Here is a 14067-nt window from a genome sequence, read left to right as displayed (position 1 = left end):
AACTTTTGACTGGTACTGTATATTTTTTTGCAATATCAATATTTTACAGCATCTTCTTACAACAATACTAAAATGTACTGGGGTTATGTCATGTGAGGTTGCCATGCTACAGTACATGCTTCTCCTGTTAAGGATAATAATAGCCTGCATCCCAAATTGCACTCTATTCCATTTTTTGTGTGTGTGTATTACGTTTGACCAGGGCCAATCAGGCCCAAAAGTAGTGCACCATATAGGGGATAGGATGTCATTTGGGACACAGGCACAATGACCCGTTTCCGTCATCTAGATGCAGCGTGGTTGGTTCAGACAGCCAGTGTCTGGAGGGAGAGAAGGCGCCTAGGGTGTCGTTTACTAAAACAACAAGCTCTATTATTTATTGTCCAACAACAACAGAAGACAGACGTCAGTCACCAGCTGCATGGTCTGCTGCCATTTTATTTTAGTCCAGGTTCTTCTCAAATGTTGCCATGATGTCACTCTGCATTGTCATGTCAATGACACCAGACATCTGAGGGAGAAAAGGTAAGACGTTTTATTACAGTCTGGATAAAACTACAACAAGGAACAAAAGAATGACCGGCACAATAAAACAAATTAAGACAAAAAGTGAAGGAAAGGAACGTACAGCCTCTCGTCTGCGTCGCTCCTGTTCTCTCCTGCGGGCCATCTCCCTCTCTCCGTCTACAGAGGTCTGGGTAGTGAAGGGCGGAGGTGGGGTTGAGGCAGCCGCTGGAGGCTCCTCTTTCAGGGGCTCTGGAGCTCTAGGAGGCTGAGGCTCCACGATTGCCTCCGTCGGCATGGGGATCTCTGCTGGCTCTGGCGCCGGAGTTCTACATGGAAGGTGCTCTTGTTCCGCAGCTCTAGGTGGCACTGGTACTGCCACTGGCAACGATACTGGCATGGTCAGGCTGAAAATACAACACTTTTAGCTGGCTCATCAGGTACCACTCACATATTAATAGAGATCTACTTTATTGGAGGAGTTTGGGTGAAGCAGCATTACCTACAAGACACACAACTGATAAGACAAAAAAAAATGATTGGCTGGATGAATAAGTACCTGCTCTTCCCTGAAGCCTTCATCTGCGTCCTCTTTAGAGTGAGAGCTCTCTCTCTCTCCTCCTTCTCAATGGCTGCCCTGCGGAACTTATCAAAGCTCTCCTTTGAAGACTTCACCGTGGAGGGAGTGGAAATGGCTATCTTCCCCAAACTAGCCCAGGAGTCTGCGTTCTTCAGGACAATATCCTACACAGGATAGTTTCACAAATGAAGTGTCACATTTTTTTTTAGACAAATACAAAATGCCTCCGATGGGCATGCATACAGTATATTTCAAGTAATTCATTGTGCTAGTGCTATGTTTCATTTACATTACCTTACCTTTTTGGCAGGTGTGCTTTTTCCATCTGCAGGGGCTTTATTAGCTGGATGAGAGAGGCTGGTGTTTCCAACATCAAACACAATATCAGAGTGTCTGGGATCTGGGGAGGTAGAGAAAATATATTCAGTCCATTAAAAAGGTGTTTTCATTTGTAATTTATTTGCAGACATTTCCATACACAAAAACGTTTCCACACCCACACACAGTTCTGCTTACAAGGCTGTTTCTGCAGAATCTTGGAATGGGTCTCCCCCAGTGCTTCAGAGAGCCTCCCTTCATCCTTCACTGGCTGTAATGGGCTGTCTTGTAGAGGGGACAACAGCACTGGGCACGGCTGCTGCTATCGCAAAGTGAGATTTAGAGTATTATACCTCCATTACCACTTCCAGGGCTAAGGCCAATGTTATTTCACACAATCAACCGGCTGTCTCCACCCCTGAAAGATTTGGCCAATGAAAAACACATTTCATTTGCAACACAAAGCACTCTGTAGACGCGTATTGATTCTAATTAAATTACCGTCAAAGAAAATATACCAATCAACTCTTGCAATATTTATAAATGCCAAGAACGGAGACATTTATTTAAAAAGTGTTTTAATCTAACGTCACAATTCATCTATCAACAACAGGAAGATGAGAGCATACCTCATATCTGCTATCAGCAGCCTGTAGTAAAACTGCAGGAGGAGAGGTCAGAGGGGTCAACAGCGCATACAGACCTGATAGACAGGAGAAAAACAAAGCAGGGCCTTATTCTCCACAGACAGACACAAACACTATGGATGTAAGCCGGCAGGCAGGCAGTTGAGGAACAGGATGAGACACGCAGCCAGGGCTACAGCGATGGTGACATGGCATCTAACACTGCAAACAACGAGGCAAAACAACATCTACAGGCGACACACAGACCTTAGCAGCTATGGGTTGAGAAGCATGCAGCACGCAGTGGAGGGGACATGCTAAAAGCTAGGGGGGATGCTAAGCTGACTGAAGAGCCCTTACCTTCCTGTTGTGCCCTATCAGGTGGCCCAGTTTTCACCTCCTGTGTCTGGGCTAGTGATCGACACCGAGGAGAGGGGAGGAGTTCTATGGGAGAGGGAGGGGTTTGAAGGGAACAGAGCAGGCTGGAGGGAGGTGCGTGTGTGAGTGCAGCTGTTGTGTTGAGTGGGTCTGTGGGCAGAGTAAGAGTGGGGTCACAGGAAGAAGGGGGAGTGAGAGAGGGAGTAGTGGGGCTCTCAGAGGGGACCAGTAGGTCCTGCTGTTGTTGGGGCTGACTGTCAGTGAGCTGCAGGGGGGCCACCCTGTTTTTGCGAGGTAGTGGTGCTGCTTTGGCACTTGGTCTTGAAGGCTGCGGAGGCAGGCGGCTGTGTAAGGCTGAGAAGGAAGGAGAGGGGGAGATTCAATAGAAATAGTGAGTACAGGTTGTAGGCATCTGTCCCTAATCGGAACTCCTGATTAAAATCAACTAAAAACGTCACATCCCATGAGACATGGCAACACGGCCCAGCGAAATGACCAGGCAATCCAGCTTTTTCCATCTCTAATCCAAACAATACAAGCTGCTCATTATGTGATTTCCACAAGGGCCTCGATCCAGTCTTAGACTTTCCATGGGCTTAAAACCTACTGTTTTACAGGGGAAATTGTATTTCCATAGATAGGGCTTACACTGTGGATTTGTCAACAACCTTTAAAAATGTAATAACCAGAAGACAGTGTTACAGAACTTGAGTTCCTTTATAGCCAACACACTAACACAGAATGTCAAGGCGACAAACGTTTGCTACCTGGGGGAGACGTGAGTAGCTCTAGAGGAGGCAGGTCTTTTGTTACTACTGCTGGGACTAGCAAGGCAGAGGCAGGCGGGGGCTGGCTGGTCTGGAGAGAGGACTCCGACACTGGGTCTTTCTTAGCAGATTTCTTCTTTTTGGCATTCTGTTTGACAGGGGGGGCTTACAATTTATAATGAAAACACTGTAGTTCCAAGTATATTAATCCAAATAGAAGGTATAACCCATGTGAACTAGACCACTGGGTTAGAGGAAGTAGGGGCTGTTAGATATTTACCTTGACCTTGAACTTGTGTGGAGTGTCTTTGCATTTCTTTTTCTTCTCAGATTTCTTTACTGAAAGACATGCGCAATAGTAATTCAATTTATCCACAGTTGGATAAATGGAGAAATAAAAACATCTTTACTTACCTTTAAATAATACTATACACAATTCCACTGATCTATTCTGAAATCACTACTTTCACACGCAGTTTTCAGTAAAAACTAAAGTTGTGGTTGCAAGCTAATGTGTCTAGTAGGATTGAACTGTTTGACGATGTGATACAAATTCAAAGAAAAACACAATTTAACCGTAAAATGTAAAATTGTCTATCAAAACGTATTTATTTGAAACTCTAGGTGTCGACCACCAAGACACATACATTTAAAATTCTACCCATATGAGGTACAAATGGAACAAACAAAAAAAACATTTGCAATGGCTACAAAATGAAGCAGTGTAGGAGAAATCCTACTCCATCAAGCTCTGCATTAGCGTTACAATCTGTCGAGTACTTCAAATACAAATCTGATGTACGTGTATTACGCTTATATTGTTCCATACAAAATCTTGCAAAAAACAAAACCTGAGTACAATCAATTGGTGAACAGAGATGAGTGCTGCTGTCTAAAGTGAGGACCAGCTTTGACTCTGCAACGGTTCAGAGAGTATTGTGGGATTGTGTTTTACATTATAGCCATTACCACACATATATATATATATATATATGATTAAATATTATCTGATGTTGGCTGTGTGAATTATCTGAATTTGTGCACTTGAGCATCATCATGAGATTAAACAACTGCTTGCTACATCTACTTGCCTGTTTGTGTGTGTGACAAGAACTGAGTAACATGGTGTGACCTGCATGTTGCAAAACTGTAGATAACAGCCCAGGAGATACTTTGTCCTTGTGTTTGTATGTAACAATATTGAGCACATGGTGTGACTTGCTGTATCTTACAAAGTTGTGTTTCAGCAGGCATAGGGAGGGGTGGTCATCACGAGGTTTAACTGATATGGAAAAATACTGAACAACACAATAGCAGGAACTGAACAACTGTTCTAACTAGGCTGCGATACCAGAACAGTAAGAATCTATACATCGACGGAGGGAGGACTCCAAGAAGCGCCAAGAGGCGGGGACCCGCCGGAGCGCCTGCAAAAGGCTGAGCAAGTTTAAACCACGCCCAGCCTCTAGTGTGATAGGCCAACAGACGGGTTGGAACTATGTCCATCACAGTATAAGAACACTGTTTACATACATCCTGTCAGTTCTCTGTTCTGCCCTGCGTGGTATTACAGTGAGCCCATATATACGAAAGTTGCATTTGCCATTTATTGCTTAGCTAATAAAAAATACATAGTATACAATCGGTGACTCATTGTTATATTTATCCTGATACCAGATTTGAATTGACGCAACTAACAGTATGGAGGGTGAGATGAGAGGGGGGTTGAAGGGTATTGTAATGCTGTCTGGTACTTCTCGAACCGTATTCATCTGATTTTTGCGATGTTTATAGAAGATGTATAGCGGTAGGAGTGTAAATAAGATCTTTGGCTTATAAATAGCACTTGGCCTGTATGGGCTGTTTTTAAGAACTTGTCCCAATTCTTAATTTACTTCAGATTTGCACGGCAGCAGTCTGGTGCCCGCTGGATTAATGACATTTGGCACAGAAATCTGGCTGGCCTCATTTCAAACTAAGCACCATTTGTTTGCATTAAAACAATAACATACAAATAAATACAGCACTGTAATAATCAAAAGACTTTTGTGACAGTTCACTGCTCTCTGTAGTACAGACTAAGTGCACGAATAGATAAATAAAATAAAAAAAATACACCCAATGAACGAACATACAAAAATATGAAACGATAACACACTAATATTTCTTCAAGTATTTTGGTTTTGCCAGCAGGTGAAAAGGTTCTGTGCTACAGAGGCTAGAGTCCAGGTGAGTATTTAGCCGTATCGTATTCTCTCACTCCATTAGTGTACAGCGAGTGGGGAGGGTGTGCCCTTGCAGGAAAGCGGGGTGGGCATATGTGTGTGTGTGTGGGGGGGTGGGGGGGGGGGTAGTGCTTAGTGCTGAGGAGAACAGCTAACCTGATTCAGAGTCACTGCTATCAGAAGTGCTAGAATCACTACTACTGCTGGAGCGGTCAGATACGGAGGAGGAAGAGCTGCTGCTCTCACTGAGACGGGACAGCCGGGCCAAGTCTGGGACAGGAGGAGCTATAGGGGGCTCATCTGGAGGGAAACAGAGGGACAATGGTCACGTGTAGGACAACAGAGAGAAAGACAGAGACGAGCACTGCACAATTGCATTACTCACTATTGGACAGCAGAGAAAACAGAAGAACCCGTTTCCCCCGGACAACAAGGCCCCTAAGTCAGACATACTGGTCCTTACTACCACAGCTTCAGAGTTCACTTACTTGTTGCCTTTTTCTTCTTGGCCAGTGAGCTCGGCTCGTCGGTAATACTCTGGCGAGGTTTCCCTGCATCCAGCTCCTTCACAGTCTGCATCTCTCCTTTGGCTTTCACCAGCTTATTCACTGGAAGAATAGGGGAAATAATGACATTTGAGCCTAGTAAAAGTCCTTGGTCAGGAGTACAGAGATACATGTGCAATGACCAACCCGCAAGGAACCAAGAAAGGAAGGTGTGCACTGCAACTACTCACGGTTGGGTTTCTTGGGCCGTTTCCTGAAGCAGGTCGTGACGAAGCTCTCCAGGGCCCTGAGTGTGGAGGGCTTGAGGGTCTCAAAGTCGATCTCTATCTCCTCAGGGTTGGCGTCACGGAGCGAGGCCTCCCTGCCCTGGATGATGTTCACCACCTTGCCCAGCTTGTCCCCCGGCAGTTTGTTGATGTCCAGGCTCAGCTGCCTCTTCTCACCGTACAACATGGGCACCGCTAGCACCTCGTCGTCCTCAGACTCATAGGGCACCACAGGGAGAGCCATCTTCCTCCTCTTGCCGTGCCTTTAGAGAGAGGTAAAAAGACATTCAGGAACACTTTGTAGGACAATGAAAGTTAGTAAAATAATAACAGGCCACTGGCAACATGAAAGACAATCCTTTGAATTGGTAAAAAAAAAAAAAAAAAAAAAAAAGAGGTTCCACTGGGGAGGGAGATTTTAATTTATCATCAACAACGACTTGGGCACTTACACAGATGGCGTTCCCTTGTTAATGCACTTCTTCTGTATTTTGGGTTTACATAAGTCTTCATGCTTCGGTCTTCGACTCATTTCCTTTTTTCTTCTCTCCTTTGATTTCTCCTTCTTTGGTTTGAGCAGGGGCTCCTGGGTGAGTCTCTGCAGCTGATCGTGCACCGCTTTCAACTGAGGAGAAGAAGAGTGGAGGGGGCATCAGTTAGATAAACAGTAGTAGGTAACAGAACAGTGACGTCAGCATGGCCAAGTACAATGACAGCAGCAGGTGACGGCATACCTGTTCCTCTAGCTTAGCCAACCGTAGAGCTCTGGCCTCTTCTTCCTCCTCAGAGTCTGAGGAGGACTCGGACTCTGAGGAGCTCTCGCCGGTACTGCTGCCTGTGCTGGAGGAGCTCTCAGGCCCATCTCCTCTCCCTCTCTTGTCCCTGTGGTGACCGTGGTGTCCTGGCCCACCCACCCTCCTCACCGGCTCATCTGGAAGCTTCAGCCAGCGCTCCTCAAACACATCCTGGTGGGTAGGGCCACAATTCATCTAGTCAAACATTCTCACCAACCATCCATCCATCTTCATATTTAGGGACGCAAACTGGTGACTTTTCTGTTTTGCACTGTAACATATGAAAACTGCGTGTGAAGTGCAAGAAAATGTGCTCATTTTCAGAGTAGTGTTGTCCTAAAACCAACATTTGACTAATGAAGCGATATCACAATACAGAGTAGTATCGTGATACCACAGGGATTCATTCATGTCTGCACACCCCAGCCCGCCATCACACAATTACATTTTAAAACTGGAGATGCGCAGAAACAGAGGACAGAGAGAAGCAGGCGTGAGCAATGGTTGGTAGGGGATGCAGCTGGCTGATCACAGCGGTCACACGTGACATTGGATAGAGCACATATCTAACATCACGGTCTGAATTCGCGAGCAACCCCCCCTTCAGATCTACACGATTTACGTGGCTGGCCCATTTTAAGATCAAATGCATGCCTGCATATTGTAATATCGTTATTGCATTGCAATTCATTGAGACAACTTCTACAGACAAGACTGGTTGAAAACACGGGCAATCATACCTGGAGTTTTCTTGCCATAATAACAACCTCATGGGTGGGTGGGTTGTATTTGTAACAGTTGGAGAACATGAGTCTGAAATCAGCAGCAAAATCCTGGGCATCCATGTATTCACGTTCAACCATTTTTTTCTGTGAAAAAACACGTACGTCTTCAGCATCATCACAAATACGGTCATCTTCAATAGTGAGAGAGCAAGAGACAAGATATTGATTGGCCAATGTAACCCTGGCAGATACTAAGTGGCCTCTCTCGTTCAACACAAGTTTAGTGTAACACGGCCATCTAACCCGTATGGTGCCCAGGTCCATGGGCTGCATGATGACGTTGTGGTAGTCGTGTAGACCCAGGGCCTCCGTATCCACCGGCTTGTAGAAGGGCCAGGTGTAGGCCGCATGCCTCTTGGTGAACATCTCCTTCAGGATGCAGTTACAGAAGCGGAGCTGATCCGAGAGCTTACTATTCTGTCTCTGGTGGTAATCAGGCAGGTCTTTCCTGGGGGGTTTGATGGGCCGACCGCTGCCCCGCCTGGAGAACAGCTTACAGGGCGTCGAGCCGTCGACGACTGGGGACGACTCGCAGCAGGTGATCGGAGAAGAGGCTGTCGGCGTGGTGGCGTCGCCTGCTTTTCTCTTCACACCCTTCTCGATCTGAAATGATGTGAACACAACAGAGAAGGGTAGAAATGCATTCACAAAATACAGACTAAACCGTTTGCACAAACTTCAAAAAGGTGATGTTGATGGGTCATGTTTAAGTATTATAGAAGTTAAATCTCCGCTGTTGAAATAAAATGTTAGTCTAAAAGAAATGTGAGATCACGTATACATAATTTTTATAGTGGAGCTCTAGTATATAAATTGCCTGGCTGGGCTGATGAGACAGTGGATTGTGCAGTCAGATGGAACAGAGTAAACAGGCATTTTAATGTCATAGATTTAGCAGGTGGCAACTTGTGGAATAGACACCGGCTGGAAAACGGTTAACCAAATTGGCATTGAGAATTAGAACCACCCGTTGTATAAAATATACAATGTACATATAGTGAGGTAATTGTGAAGAGGTACTGACTTTGGCTGCTATCTGAGAGGAGAGCTGGGCAGCAGGGGGGATGGTGTGGTGGGCCTCAAGAGGGATGACCGTCACCGTCTGCTGGAACACCACCTCAGACACAGGGGACTGGGGCCTCAGCTTTATCATACCTACAAAGAGGACATTAAGAAGTCAGAATGTAGACATTGGAATACATGAAAGATAGTACAGTTGCATCCCAAATGGCAACCTATTCCCTTTTATAGTACACTACTTTTGACCAAAGCCCAACAGCCCTGGTCAAAAGTAGTGCACAATAAAAGGGAATAGGGTGCCACCCATTTGGGAAGCATACAATGCTTGTGTAAGATTAAGCCGCTGGAGAGGCTGTGTAGCTTACCAGCAGAGGACTTCCTCCCACCCTTCACTGGGGTCTTGGTTGTGATGGCAGATAGCTCAGTCTCCTCCAGGGGCATCTCAGCCACTCTCTGTAGGAAGATCTTCTCCAAGGCCTGGGCCATCAGAACTATGTCATCTCCAGGCTGAAAATATGTTGAATAACAATGATTGAGCATTCATTGAATGGGAGACTATGTAGGCTGACACTATGTGTGTGGTGAGTGAATACAATATGATTATGACATTTCAACATTTTTTTTTTCTTTACCCGATTATATACATAGCAGTTGGTGAACAGTTTGTTGAAGTCTTCTATGCATTCCATCGCTTTCCAGTAATAATTATTCTGAAGACGCTTCTTGATGGTGCTCAAGTCCATTGGCGTCTTGATAATTGTATAGTAATCCTAAAAACAGAACGGAAAAAAATATTCGTAAGAGGTCGTGATGGATGTGCATGGAGGAAATGTAAAAAATGACCAAGTACTAAAATGAAAAACATTTGATAATTACATTTCAGTAATTTAGCAGATGCGCTTATCAGCTAGCAACTTATAGTCAGCGCATTCAACTTAGTTAAGTAGGGAAAAACCCCATATCAGACATTGCAAGTAACAAAAAGTGAGAGACTCACTGGAATGTGCAGTCCGACAGCATCCACAGGCGTCCTGAAAGGCCAGGAGAAGTTGTGTCTCCACAGGACCTTGACCACCACCATCTCCAGGTACTGCAGCTGGTTTGTGATGCGGCCGGGCTTCTTGGGATTGTTGAACTCCGGGGGAGGAGGGTTCACGCCTCCCACCATGGACATTGGGGGACATACGGCATCTGTCATCGTGGTGCAGTCCAAAGGTCGGTAGACACAGGGTAGGAGTTCAGAGCGGCACTTGTTTCCTGTAGCTCAGCTCTCACACATATTCCTCCAAGACCACTGAAAGAGAGGGGTGGTTTTCAGCACGGATGTGGTTTTTTTCCTCCCTGCACTAGATAACTGCACAATTGTGTGACAAAAAAAATGTTGTCACACTGCCATGCGAGTTGCTGAACTGACTGTTTAATTAGCACAGGAAGGCTTTTGCCCTGAAAGTCCAATAGGTCAGTGGTTTTCAAACCTCTCCTCTGGGACCCCCACCCGTTCCATGCATTTGATCTATTCCAGAGCTAGCTCACCTGATTCAACTAATTATCAAGCCCTTGAGTAGGTGAAACAGGCGAGCTAGTTCAGAGCTCAAACAAAATTGTCTAGGGATCCACAAGGAAAGTTGAGAACCGCTGCAATAGGTAATCTAGTCACTGCCATATCATACACCAGTGTGTGTCCATAGACCGAAACCAATCTGCCTTTTTGGTACTATTTTGTGCAGGGGACAAAAAAAACACATAACATTACTAACAAGGGGTTTTGATAAATAAAATTCAGAGCAAAACACAACTACAAAAAGCAACCAATTTAAAGCTGCAATGTGTCACCTTTTGGACAATCCAACCAAATTCACATAGAAAGGTGTGTTGTAGATCCATCATGATCATTGAAAGCAAGTCTAAGGAGCAGTAGATCTGGTCTATGAGCGCTATTTCTATGCTTCCTTTTGGTTTAGTACACCAGCGGTTTCGACAGTACAATGATTCTCTACACTACACTTGCTGGTTTTGTCACAAACTGAAATTAGGCCAAATTTTAGCAACCAGGAAATGGCGGAGCCATTTCTGCATCTAGCATCTTTAACCCTATGCAATTCAGAACTGCTGGTTTCTACTGCCATCTACTGGAACTATGCATTGTTGGCCACAGTAAACATTACAATTCTGGTGTCCAATGTGGCATCTGAAGCACCAAACTCGCTTACCTCATATCTGTCAGAGGAACATGGCTTGAAAAACAAGACCGGAAATAGTTTGACCAATTCTCTGCAAAGCACCTTTGTGAGCTGCGCTTTCCTCGCTACCATCAACTAAAACAGTTAAATTAGTTTTATGAAAAGTATGATTGTATCAATTGACACTACAAAGCATGCGAACTGATGAACTTTCAAAATATCAATGTTTTCAGTCAAACATTTTGGAATTAGTTACACTCAAGAAGCAACTTTCTAGGCATCAACCCATGAAAAAGCATTAGGCCTATTTTCTCTTCAGTGTCCCAAAAGTAGAAAATAGTCACTAAGTTCAAGGTTCTGCTTCACAGTGCCAACATTATATTCCAGGACAATCGCTACTACATCTTTTTATGACGAGTCAACCCCTTGGTATTCCATTCAAAACAGCTTCATAAAATACCTAAATACATAAGAAATTACTTCCATAACATATGAACAAACTACATGGTCCATAATAAGGTAAACTATAGGCGCCATCTCGCTGGGAAATGCCCAGTCAGTAAAAAGACAAGGTTTCAGGCGTAGGCTGAGGACCTTTACTGTAACTTAAAGCAGTGAAATTCAAACTAGGTGATAGCACAATTTTTTGTGTGTGTGAGCTGGCACAGATGGATGCCTTTGTCACCTACTTAGCAGAATTCTTGATGGGTTATCTTCAAAGTGTGTATTAAATTAGCTTGGACTTTTGCCGATACCCAATCAAATAATTTACATTACAAGTTATATTGATCTTCTAGGCAGTTTATTTTCATTAAATACATTGGATTGTTACAGAGAAACCATCATTTGTCCTCCCAAGTACAACATACAAAACCTGTATCAACAAAGAAAATAAACACTCATAACAAAACTCAAATCAGTTTCCAATTAACGTTACATAATCTAAGAGGTAGTATCTTATTTTAAAAAATATACACGACACTAATACTTAACAAAACATTTGAGGTGTGAAAGTCATGGACTTAATGGAAAGAAAAATAATGTCATAATTGTTTCATTTACTAGAACCTAACGTTACACATTAATAGGTGTATTACATGTGATGGATGGTATGGGTGCGTGTCATTATTAAAAGCTGTTGTTTACTCGGTTCGTGCTATCTGGGATACTTTGAGACGTCCCTAACCACTGAAGTTGCAATGTACAATGGTTTTAAGGTAAGGTTATGGTTGGAAAGTACCTGGTGCCAGATGAGGAAAGTATTATCACTCGAAATGTTGCCTATCACTAGCAGCACAATATCACTTTGCGAATGAAGGTAATTCTGACTGTGTTAACAAAGGGTATGGACGTCCCAAGGATCCCAGATAGGACAGAGAAACAATGCGTCACTTTGCCTTTTCTGACTGCCGATTGCCTGCCCTCTACTGGTAGACATGATAGTAACTAGTTAGCTGGCATCGTTAGCCATCAAACTGGGGGGTTTAATACAAGTATAGCTAGTAGGCTACAACAATGATGATCAGACCAGTTAACGTTAGTAACTAGCAATTAACAATCGTTGGTTCTGTTAGTTCGTTTGCGCCAATCGTCGGTCAACTCCACGTTGAATGCATCATTCAAGCGTAGTAGACCAAAATGTGGTGTCCAGTAGCGCGTGAACTAGAGAATGTTAGCAAGATAGCTGACGCGGAATTCGTACCAAAACACGAACGCTTTTCCCAGCCAACATCAAATTCTACATTAGGGCTCTACCGTTTATGTTTGAATCCTAAACCTAGTTCAGATTATTGTACCGCATGTGACACAAGCTAACCTTAGCTACTAACGTCACTGTATACCGTTATAGCTAACGTTAGTTAAAAATGTTAGCTAGCTAGTTTGACGGAACAAATGGTGACAGGAAACGATCTGTCTAAAGGCAACCACACAAAAAGTAGGTCAACCTCTCAAATGAAACAGCTCTCCCCGCCACACACAAGCCTTCCGTTTCAACGTTATGAGATACAATAAAGTAACCAGCTGATTAAATGCAATTGTGTTGGATATCGAGCCCTGAACTCTTTACACATTTACCTCTCCGTCTCTGGCACAAGATTGTTTTTACTGCCGAACTGAGACAGACGCTCTTTGCCGACCGTGTTCTGCTGGAAGGATGCCCAATGAGACTTTCGCAGATGATGCGGTGGATAAAAACGGTGCTATTTTTTGCCTTTTAACGAATAAAAACCAATACAAGGTTTAAACAATATTAAGTACGTTGAAAACCAGTCTTCAATGGCGGACGTCTCTATGGGCAACCGCCTCATATTTATACACTTCAGTTCAGAAGTCGATCGGTGATTGGTCAAACCAGTTCACGTGCTACATTCAGTACTTGATTTATTCTATAGCGTGGGACAGGATTTAGTTTTACTTAAACACAAATATCCTACTAACATCAAACATCGGTTCACCGTAAGCTCACCGACATTCACGTCCTTTTTTCGATGTAGTAACCTAGATAGTTTGACAGCTACAGAGGCATTTGTTTAAAAAAAAATCACGGGTAACCCAGGGTATTTTTCAAAATGCAACACAACTGGTCAAACCACATCACATGACCATTCTAGAACCTTCGGTTGATGTGTGAGTAGGACATGTCCTCTAAACAATCAATTTCTTTCGAACATTATACAAAAATGCGTTTCTAATCCCTGTTTCATCGATATGGTGCCCGTCCTAAAGAAAACGTTCAACCAAACGGTGTAGTTCAGCTGAGAAATATGTTGGGAAAGCTTTTCGAGTGGGGTTAGGGAATTCCGTCAAAATACGCATGCGTACTCTTTGGCTCTGCGATTGGCTCAGCAATTGGAGTTTAACGGACGTCATGTCTAGCCATGTTGTTAGCCCAGCTGACACATAATTGATTTGAGCTCAGTGGGAAAATGCTGTCAAAGAGTTGATGATTTACTACATTCCAAACTTCTCTGATACTTTGTCGTCGTGGGAGGGATATGGTAAACTAGCCGCTAAACTTGAGTGGCAGTCTGTTTGTGCTATCATTCATCATATGCCAAACATTTTTATTTTTTAAATGTATTTCTTTCACCTTTATTTAACGAGGTAGGCAAGTTGA

At 43.8% G+C, this 14067-nt stretch overlaps 1 protein-coding gene across 3 annotated transcripts; it reads right to left on the bottom strand.

Annotated features, from left to right (window-relative positions):
- LOC112249716 (bromodomain testis-specific protein) lies at positions 1–13672 on the bottom strand. Of its 3 annotated transcripts, none has more exons than XM_024419496.1 (21): positions 13026–13672; positions 9767–10063; positions 9402–9539; positions 9135–9276; positions 8774–8904; positions 7993–8352; positions 7705–7833; positions 6905–7135; positions 6623–6795; positions 6135–6433; positions 5887–6006; positions 5555–5698; positions 3454–3512; positions 3174–3321; positions 2389–2760; positions 2032–2105; positions 1601–1724; positions 1384–1484; positions 1064–1248; positions 629–911; positions 1–511 (listed from the first exon to the last, which is right to left on the bottom strand). In XM_024419496.1, exons 2-21 carry the CDS (start codon positions 9965–9967, stop codon positions 443–445), a joined length of 3483 nt encoding a protein of 1160 aa, XP_024275264.1. In that variant the 5' UTR covers positions 9968–10063; positions 13026–13672; the 3' UTR covers positions 1–442. The 3 variants fall into 3 exon arrangements, with proteins under 3 accessions (XP_024275264.1, XP_024275270.1, XP_024275278.1); XM_024419502.1 differs by having other exon boundaries at positions 1601–1721; XM_024419510.2 differs by lacking the exons at positions 1–511; positions 629–911; positions 1064–1248; positions 1384–1484; positions 1601–1724 and adding an exon at positions 1754–1820 and having other exon boundaries at positions 13026–13669.
- Between the last annotated feature and the right edge of the window lie 395 nt (positions 13673–14067).

The sequence above is a fragment of the Oncorhynchus tshawytscha genome, linkage group LG01 (assembly GCF_018296145.1).
Source record: "Oncorhynchus tshawytscha isolate Ot180627B linkage group LG01, Otsh_v2.0, whole genome shotgun sequence".
NCBI lineage: Eukaryota > Metazoa > Chordata > Actinopteri > Salmoniformes > Salmonidae > Oncorhynchus > Oncorhynchus tshawytscha.
Note: the sequence above shows the minus strand (reverse complement) of the source record. Positions and strands in the feature narration are given on the sequence as shown.